We start from the raw sequence: 9,372 nt of genomic DNA on the forward strand, positions 1-9,372 counted from the left end.
AATATTTTCATTAAATATTTTTTAATTGCAAATGTAGTAGTTAATTATTATATTAATATTTAATTTTTAGGGTTTGAACTCAAAATTTCCAACTGTTTAACCGTTAACTTAAATCATATATTAGTCAACTCGCCGTCAAATGGTGACATGTTTCCTTAAAAGGTGAAGTTTCGTTTTCCCTCAACGTCATGGATGGTTAATTACTTGCTTTTTGCCAATGCGTTTCCTTCCACAGCAATGGCTAAACATGTTACAAAACAACTGCATTGGGTTGACATGGAGGGAGTGCACGTTACTTAGTAACTTTACATAAGTCCCCTAGTAGGAGGTGATAGATATTTGGCAAGTGTGTCAAAAAGTTATCGAAGTAGTAATAAAGTTTATATCTATAGGGACTGTTTCAATTTCTATTCAACAAAAGCGTTAAAATAAATTATGTATTAAATTCAATGGTTGCCCTAGGCAGTTGGATTTAGTGCTAAAAATAATAAATTGCAAGTAAATAAAACTGGTTGGAAATTATATGGAAAACAGGTGATTAAGCTTTTGAATCCTCTATTGGTCTCTGTGGTAGCTAGATTCTCTATGTTCTCAATGTAATCTCAGCATTTCCGACGGATTAACTTATTAGCTTTGATCAATCTCTTGACTCAAAACCCTTTCCTAGGTTATAACCTTTTAATCTCTTAAACCGATGAATAACTTTGGAAGCGATATTTTAGTTCGTTAACCCTAAGTCTTAAGTCTCAACTTCCTATCTCCTATCTCTAGTTTCATATGTTGAGTTAATCACAATTACTATGTCCGGTTCATTAGCTAGGATTAGTAATCAATTGTAACCTAAATTCAATTCAAGCAATCGATAGAAGCTAGTGTTAATAATCATACACACGATATTATGAAAAGCATTAAGCAAGAATAATTATGAATAAATACTGAATTATATTGATAACAATAGAGTCAAAAGCTACATAGATTCACAGAGACGATAGATTCATCTTGGCTTAATCAAAGGAAATTAGCTACACATGATTCAATGAATAAACAACATAATAAAGAAAATAAATCGATAGAGTTTCGACGTTGTCGGCGTTGCTCATCAATTTCTTTTCAACATGTGCTGCTATTGTTTCCAATCTCCATGTGCAACTCTCCTTTCTGTCTCATGTTGCGTGCGGCTTCCAATTCCCAAAACCGTGATTCGCCGAAACCTGAATGTCCTTCAATGTGTGTGTGCAGCTCCTTTTATATTGTGCTATCCTTCACCAATTGTTTCTTGGTCAGCCTACGTACACACACAAAGCCCAATTGCTTTCCTAATCTTTCTATTATTCACACCACCCAAAAGCAAAACAACACGTGGCTCATCCAATTAATTCATACGTGGCAGTAAATTTATTCAATCATCGTGGCACGTTACATATCCATCGTGCCACGATTTTTTCAATATCTTCAGGTAAATTTCACGCTTCAAACGTGCCACGATTCAGGTCCATCGTGGCACGATTTATCCAGTAGCTAAATTCTTGCATTCTTCTCCAATTTGTACAAAATTTCTTTTTTATGAATCTTGAGCTATTGAACCATGTATACAAGCATTTGACTCTCAAAACATTTCAAAAGGGACACAAATATGACTAAAAAACTAGTAATGACGTACTGTGTCATCAGGAGGTTTATTATGCAATATTTGCAATAATATAATGACTCATAACATAAATATCACAATTTTGAGAAGAAAAATTATCAGGTTTATTGATGTATTTTGTATACCGGGTAGCCCATGATAGCACAACCCTAGCCTCTTTTTTTTTTTAAGCACAACCTTAGCCTTTGTTTGCCAATATAATATCAGTAACATATACAAACGAATCAAAAAGACAAAATGATTGTAGAAAAAAGAAGATAAAAAACGAAATCGTGATTTAAAATTAAGTTAAGGGAGAAGTGAAATTTTGTCAATATAATATTTTGCTTGACATATTTTAAAACAAAGTCCACAATTTGTGAATGGGTTATTCAGCTAGCTATTCTGAGCCAGATCTAAGGGCTTGAAATATTTGCCATCAATAAGATAAGTTCCAATGCTGAGCCGTACTGCCCACACATCTTTTGGTTTTCTTGAAACAATTCTGCACCAAGTGATATATAAATTATAATAAATTACACCATTGCCATTTTATACATGATATTAATTACAAAATTTCTATGCGTAAATTCAATCAAATCATGTCAAATAGATATTTATAGAGATATTTTGGAAATTAATCTTAAAAATTGGCATTATGAAATGATTTGATTGGATACATTAGTACATAAATTAAAATTTTCTAAAGATTCATTAATTGGATATTTTAGATTTTACCAAATCAAATAGTGCTAGTGTGTGAAAAAAAAATTTGAAGATTAAGAAAAAAAATGATGAAATGAAAACTTAAAAGATGAGGTGAAATACCTTCCAACATCACCAGGTTTGACTAAGCCAGAATTAACTCTGAGGCAAGGGACAGAAGCTGCAGTTTTGATCATCTTTGGAGCTTCAATGATAATAATGGGAGACCCTTTATCCAACTTTGAACGTTTTTCAAGCAACTCATTCTCCTCTGATGAGTCTTTTGATTCACACCTCACCAATGCTACTGAAATATTTGGCCTGTGTTGTTGTTGATACTTCAAGCTGCTGTTGAACTTTAAAAATGGCTTTGTGATACCACAAGAAAGGGACAAAGACATGCTTAAAGATTGAACGTTGCAATGTTTCTGATTTGTGGTTTCAATGTTTTGGAATTTGTTGGTTATGGCTCAAAGTGTTTGTTAAAGCTCCAACCATTTGCAGTGTTTGTGTGAAGAAGGAAATTAGGATAGACAGATATTGTAAAAGATAGAATTTGTTTAGATAATGTTATTTTTGTTTCTTTTTTTTATTGGTTTAGTTGTCACTGTGAAACAGAATGAAGGAAACGCCTACTACAAAACAACACATGATATTAAGAACCGGTTTAACTCATAGTTTCTATAGAAACAAAAGCTTATCTTTTTAAAAGTAATTGTTTTTAACAATTTTCAATGTATTTTTTTAAAAAAATTGAACAGAAACATGCATCTGAAATATGATTATAATTTTTTGGGGAAGGATGAAATATAATTATAATGAAAAACTATTTGAATAAATTTTAAGAAATAATCTTGTTATAATGAGTGTGGTAAATGAGAAAAATTATTCAAAATTATTTTTTATGGTCAAACATACTAGTACATTTAATTCTATTTTACATAATTAATATATCAAATAAACAAACTCCAAACTATATTTGGATAGGTAGAAAAGGATATGATGAAATAAAATCAGTTTTTATTGTTGAAGTTGTTTGAATAACAACATATTTGGTATACCAATATATTTTGTTAGGCTTCCCTTGTGAATCAAAACCAGACCATTATGTGTTGACTGAATAACTCGTTAGGAACAAAAACTTCGGTTGCATCATCGATATTTTAGTGTATGTAGCTAGGTTATGTTAATGATGTACAAGTCTAACTTTGAGAATGTTGATCAATTGCAAGTAAAAAATTCTGGGTGGGATCAAGAAAAACCTTTTGGTAGTTGATTCTGAGTAAATCAAATAGAAGGAATTTCTTGAGGAAGTTTCCAAGTCCACCATAGTAAAAGTGTGAAACAGTAAAAAGAAGAGCAAACAAAGAAGAAATTAAGAGTGATTTGTTACACAGAGCTCTTGGAAGAGCTTCTGATACTATAACGATAGAAAACTGATTGATTGAAAAAAGAAAGACAGAAAAAAATAGCTTAACTTCATATGTGTACAAAGGAGGCGCTCACACAATAGAATGAAACAGGATAAATTAACAAACTCACCAACTAACAAGAGGATGATGAATGGAAGAAATAAACATAGTATAAGTATTGTAAATGGTTAATGACTTAGGGTGTGTTTGGTTAGGAAGAGAAGTTGTGAAGAGAGAAATAGGTGAGAGAGAGTGTAGGAAGAGAGAAAAAGGTGAGAAATAGAGTAGATTTGATGTATTGTTTGGAAGAAGAGAAAGATTTGAGAAATAGAAGAGAGAAATGCATTTATTTTTGAAAGGACAAAAATACCCTTTAACTCAATAAACAAATACATAATTTAATGTTGTTTGAAACACATTTTCTATCAATATTAATTTAATTAAACAATCAATTATTAATTATTAATTTATATTTGGTTAATTTATGTTATTTGTTCTTATTAATTTTAATTATTTGAACAAATAGTAATTTATATTTGCTTAATGTAATGATAAGAATAAAATTGTGCGGTACAAAAAAAACTGATTGTGTCAAAAAAAATAAAATAGCCCATTTCATAAATTAAAAAATCTATTCTGATTGCTTCATTTATTCCCACAGCCACAGGTACACGGCTAGGCTATGCACAACAAGTAGACTTCCGTATATATTTTTTTTTTTTGTCTTTTATGATGCAATGAAAGGGTATAATTAGAATATTATTAAAAAATGGAACTCTCCCCTATTTCTTCCCTATTGAGAGAAGACTAAAAAAGCAGTGGGCCCTACATGTTTTATCTCTCTCTACCTTATTTCTCACCACAACCAAACTAAAGAAATGCTCATTTTCTCTTCTATCTCTCTCCATTCAACTTCTCTCTTTCCTTTTTCTCTTCTACCAAACACAGTGTTAATGTACAAAACATACCCTGCTACATATCTTAGAAGGTATCAAAAGCAGTGATAAAAAGTTACGAACAATAAGTTCAACCGGAGACAGTTTTTTTATTTAAAAAATGAAGATTGTGTACTCCCATTACTTCCTGAAGGGTGGACCAAACTGAAAGACTTGTGACAATTGTATTGAATAAATAACTTGAGAAAATTGAACGTTATTAATTAAAAAAAACTTGCAAGTAGGTGTCATTTTACAAGTTTACAGATGGAATTATAAAGAACACGAGGGCAAAAGCTACCACCAATTACTTCTCCTATATCCTTCACCACTAGAGTTGCCAAACCTTGATGCTGAATTACCTCTCCTGTATCCATCATCATTGGAGTTGCCAAACCTTGATGACGAATATCTATGATGGAAAGCATCGGCTGACCCTTGGGAATATGAGGCTTCAGGTTGTTGACCCATCCACCCCTTAGAAGTTTTAGAACTCCAACCTGGAGTTCGACTTCCACTACCACTCGCATACATATTAGTGTTTCTAGCAGATGGTGTCCCCGCGGGACTCCAACTGGTCCTATTGGACTTGGAAGAAGAGAATTCTCCAGGGTGATCAGCCATCCAGCCACCTCTGCTCTTGAATTTCATGGGAGATTTAAAGTCTCTATCTTCTGCAGGATGCTCCGTTGTCCAGCCACCTTTGCTCTTTGATTTCTTGGGGGTTGTAAAGCCTCTTTCTTCAGCAGAATGCTCCCCTGTCCAGCCACCTCTACTCTTTGATTTCTTTGGGGCTGTAAAGCCTCTTTCTTCTGTAGGGAGCTCCATTGTCCAGCCACCTCTACTTTTTGATTTCTTAGGTGTTGTATAGCTTCTTTCTTCTGTAGGAAACTCCGTCATCCAGCCACCTCTCCTCTTTGATTTCTTAGGTGTTGTAAAGCCTCTTTCGTCTGTATGAGGCCGTTTCTTTTTGTGCGTCTTACCCATATCGAGAGGTGCAGACCAATGTCCCGTGTACTCATTTTCTTTCAAGGATTTTCTATTTTTTGTGTTCGAGAATTCACTATTCTTCTTCCCAGCCTGTGGAGGAAAACACGGCAGTCAAGAAACTACTTACTCTATGACACAAGTGAACATGAATAATAAATAACAAAGAAAAGGCAAAGCTGTATTAATTTTAGTAACGTGACTAAATTTTTAGACTGTACCTTGATAGAATATGTGCATTCTCGGGCAAAATGTCCCCCTTCACCACACCTATAGCACAAAGTAGGTGTGGCCGCACCAGTAGTCTCACTTTGAAACTTCGAACATGCCTGCATCAATTGTACACGGATAGAACTTGTGCATTCTCGAGCAAAATGCCCCCCTTCACCACACCTATAGCACAAGGTAGGTGTGGCAGTACCAGTAGTCTCACCTTGCAACCTTGAACATGCCTGCATCAATTGATACTCAGATTTATATTTGCCAATAGTTTTATTTGAAAGTAAGCATTTCATGTTAACATATTATAGCTGAGAAAATGGCCTTGGGTCAAAGCTTTCAAAAGTTATTCATATAAATATATATAGATGAGAAAAGGACATTCAAGTTCAACCACTCAAAGTTTTAGCTCCCATTGAATTCACTATTTTAATTAAGTTTTTTTTATATAAATATTTTAATAAACTTAACATAATATATTCAGGTATTATTAATACAGCATTTTCTCTCAACAAAAAAAAAAAAATACAGCATTATATATTAAGATACAAAAATATGGCAAGCTTTAACCTTACAAGAGGATGGTTGATGGACACTGATAGCCATTGGGACATTAAAAGGTGGAGGGGTGCTTACATGTGTGTATTTGGACCTTAGCTACTACACTTAAGGCATAAACATTACTATTAAATAACTTTATGTAATGAAATATTTTGGTGATGATTGCAAGATATACATGCATTTGCTCCTTGTTAGTTACTATGCAGCATCCATTCATTTTTAGGGAATATCCAATTCTTAATTATCCTATCATGAATCAGGCTTAAAGATGACTATTTAACTCCAAGTTCACAGTGGTTTGACCTACAGTTTTCAAATGTTTTCCCTCTACGTGTAACTAGTGGACTATCCTCCATCTAGCCTACTATTCTTACTAATGCTTCTACAAGACTTCTACATATATACCTGAACCAACAAAGATAAGGCCCTACCACATTTTCTACACCATAGATGCCAATCTAACTTTCATTGTAGCATCTCTGTAAATGTAATACCTACATCAAGCATCGGCTTGAGTCCGCTACGGTTACCAATACCAGGAAATAAAATTACTATTAATGTAATGTGAGTATAAATTTCAGAGGGAATCAAGTAAGTTTAAAAGGTAGTGTTTAGAATATAATTGTTTCCTTTACAAAGTCCCTTTTTCTGCTATTCATTACCATACATGTCACAGTATTGTCAAATAGCGGCTATAGAGGAGCAGTAGTGTTGTGGCATAGCAGAATTTGAACAACCCGCTATTTTTTGCAATCCGCAATTGACAGCACTGACATGTCAGCACAAAATTTAAGGGTAATGATTGGAAGAGATTATCAGGATTTTTAGTTTTTTTTTTTTTTTTGGCTTTCGCACCGGTTTCCGACCCACCAAAGGTGGGCGACTAATCCGGCTCGTGCGTAGTTTTTATTATATTATGTACACATTAAATGAGATGTTGAACTTGTAAACATTTTAAAGTCTCTAGAGTGGAAAATGACACTGATAAAAAAAAACAAATAAAATTTCCCTCGTAAGAGAAAGTGAGTCATACAGGAAAGTAGACGACATTATACAAAAAAGAGATGCTTATCTCCGGAGAGGTGCATAATTATTAAATAATAAAACTTACCGAACCAGTATGACCCATCTGACCACATTTGTAACAAGAAATTTCTCCCGGTATTACATCAGCAGCATTGACACAACATAAGTGGCCAAATAGCTTACAGATATAACATTGAATCTCCTAAATAAACAAAAGTAAGAAATAAAGAATCAATAAATGAGCAATTCATATACAATCAATGTAAGCCACTATTCCAATGCAAACTCAACCAAGAACCTTTAGCAAATTTGTAATATATGAGAAAAAGATCAGAACAACCTTGAGATCATCCGGTGAATAATCATTCCTGCATGAAAACATATCATGCCCAGAATTTCCACACTTCAAGCATACCGTCAGACTTTTAGAAGCCCGTGCAGTCATGTGCTTCTCTGGACAGTCTTTTGCACGGTGACCACCTTTCTTGCATATGTAGCAACTCTGGCCCTACATGACCATCAAGCAGATCTCAGTATACACACCTTTGAACCTTCATAAGCCAATAGGCAAGCAGGCATACCTTAGAACATTGTTTTGCAGCATGTCCCAACTCGCCACATACATAGCATGGTTTCTTCCGCTTCGCTGCTGTACAGTTTACAGCAGCATGACCTTCCTCACCACAATTATAGCATGATCCCCAACTACTATCTGGAGGGTCAAAATATCTTGGACCACGCTGATAGAAAAGAAACATCGAGTGATATACCCAACTAAGCATTCCTCGTGGTACAGTATTTCAAAAATCAATCACATTTCAGATCAAATATATCAATCAACTCACAAGCAGCTTTCGCAGAACCATGTTGTCACCTATCTGATCCACACTCGCTTCCAGTTCCACAGATTCATGCTTCTCTGTAGTTTTGATTATCTCTTCCACCTCTTGTTGTGCAGCAATTAAAACCTACATAAAAAGCAAAAACATTAAAAAAAATCGAAAATATCTTACCGAAAATGTGATTCTCCAAGTGGGTGCTGTGTTATTAAGATTTGATTCGTTTTTATTCATTACATAGATTCTAAGCTAAAACTTCCTCGAAATTTTAAAGGATTTGATTTGTATACACTGACAGTATTAACTTTTTACACTTACATCCAATTAAATCACTCTGTGATGCCGCGTTTTTAGGTTAGTTCCTAAAATGTCTCTACAAATCAATTCCTACTTGGCATGATTAGATTAGATTAAATGCATTTGTAAAACAAAATTACACTGTCAGCGCATATAAATTATATCTAAATTTTAGTTATAAGCAAATCAAATACATGTTACAATGCAATTTTTTTGAACAAATACTTCAATGTTCCAACTCCAAATTAAATCATAATCTGATTGATATCAAAATGGGTAGTTTGCGTGTGTATTTTAATCTATCAAACCAGAATTAAACACTGAGAAATCCAACTTTACATAAATCATAAAAAAAGAAAAAAAAATCATTTTTTTCAAAAAATAAACATGAATAAGCCAACACATACACTTTGATTTGGCTCAATAGAAGCATCATCCATTTGCGGCATCAGAAGGTCAGATTGCTGCGGAGGCAAAACGGCGTCGTTTGAGGTGAGTTTCGATTCTCGCGTTCGTAGAGCTTTTTCAACGATCTTCAGGCTCAGATCTTGATTGGCTTCTTCATCGTCGTCGTCGCTGCCGCTGAATACGAGTGATGGAGTGGAATCGCGGTCGAGATTGTCGATTGATTCATCGTCTCTTGCCTTGGCTTTCGACTTCTCCTTCCTTCCTCCCATGCCGCTTAGAATTCGGTCGGAGTTCCAAATTGAAACCCTAATCTTTACAGCACACCTCAGATGAAAGTGTTTTTTTAATTTTATTTT

General features: G+C 34.1%; 2 protein-coding genes across 2 annotated transcripts; both read right to left on the reverse strand.

Moving 5' to 3' along the window:
- Positions 1-1,906: 1,906 nt before the first annotated feature.
- Positions 1,907-2,960, reverse strand: LOC11442196 (uncharacterized). The gene is made up of 2 exons (XM_003601308.4): positions 2,456-2,960; positions 1,907-2,132 (listed from the first exon to the last, which is right to left on the reverse strand). The coding sequence occupies exons 1-2, from the start codon at positions 2,731-2,733 to the stop codon at positions 2,024-2,026; spliced, it is 387 nt and encodes a 128-aa protein (XP_003601356.1). The 5' UTR covers positions 2,734-2,960; the 3' UTR covers positions 1,907-2,023.
- Positions 2,961-4,835: 1,875 nt separating this feature from the next.
- On the reverse strand, positions 4,836-9,372 carry LOC112420400 (zinc finger CCHC domain-containing protein 7). Its single transcript, XM_024779484.2, has 7 exons — positions 9,016-9,372; positions 8,318-8,440; positions 8,054-8,212; positions 7,813-7,980; positions 7,558-7,674; positions 5,888-6,118; positions 4,836-5,759 (listed from the first exon to the last, which is right to left on the reverse strand). The coding sequence occupies exons 1-7, from the start codon at positions 9,283-9,285 to the stop codon at positions 4,977-4,979; spliced, it is 1,851 nt and encodes a 616-aa protein (XP_024635252.1). The 5' UTR covers positions 9,286-9,372; the 3' UTR covers positions 4,836-4,976.

Source organism: Medicago truncatula, chromosome 3 (assembly GCF_003473485.1).
Source record: "Medicago truncatula cultivar Jemalong A17 chromosome 3, MtrunA17r5.0-ANR, whole genome shotgun sequence".
In the NCBI taxonomy this organism is placed as follows: domain Eukaryota; kingdom Viridiplantae; phylum Streptophyta; class Magnoliopsida; order Fabales; family Fabaceae; genus Medicago; species Medicago truncatula.

Bases quoted from the DNA above. Each gene is read 5' to 3' on its own strand.
- LOC11442196 (XM_003601308.4), bottom strand. From the start codon at position 2,733: ATGTCTTTGTCCCTTTCTTGTGGTATCACAAAGCCATTTTTAAAGTTC. The intron at 2,133-2,455 runs GTATTTCACCTC...CACTTGGTGCAG, and splicing joins AAACCTGGTGATGTTGGAAG to AATTGTTTCAAGAAAACCAA.
- LOC112420400 (XM_024779484.2), bottom strand. From the start codon at position 9,285: ATGGGAGGAAGGAAGGAGAAGTCGAAAGCCAAGGCAAGAGACGATGAA. The intron at 7,675-7,812 runs GTTGTTCTGATC...TTGTTTATTTAG, and splicing joins ATTCACCGGATGATCTCAAG to GAGATTCAATGTTATATCTG. The intron at 5,760-5,887 runs GTACAGTCTAAA...TTTCCTCCACAG, and splicing joins AATGCACATATTCTATCAAG to GCTGGGAAGAAGAATAGTGA.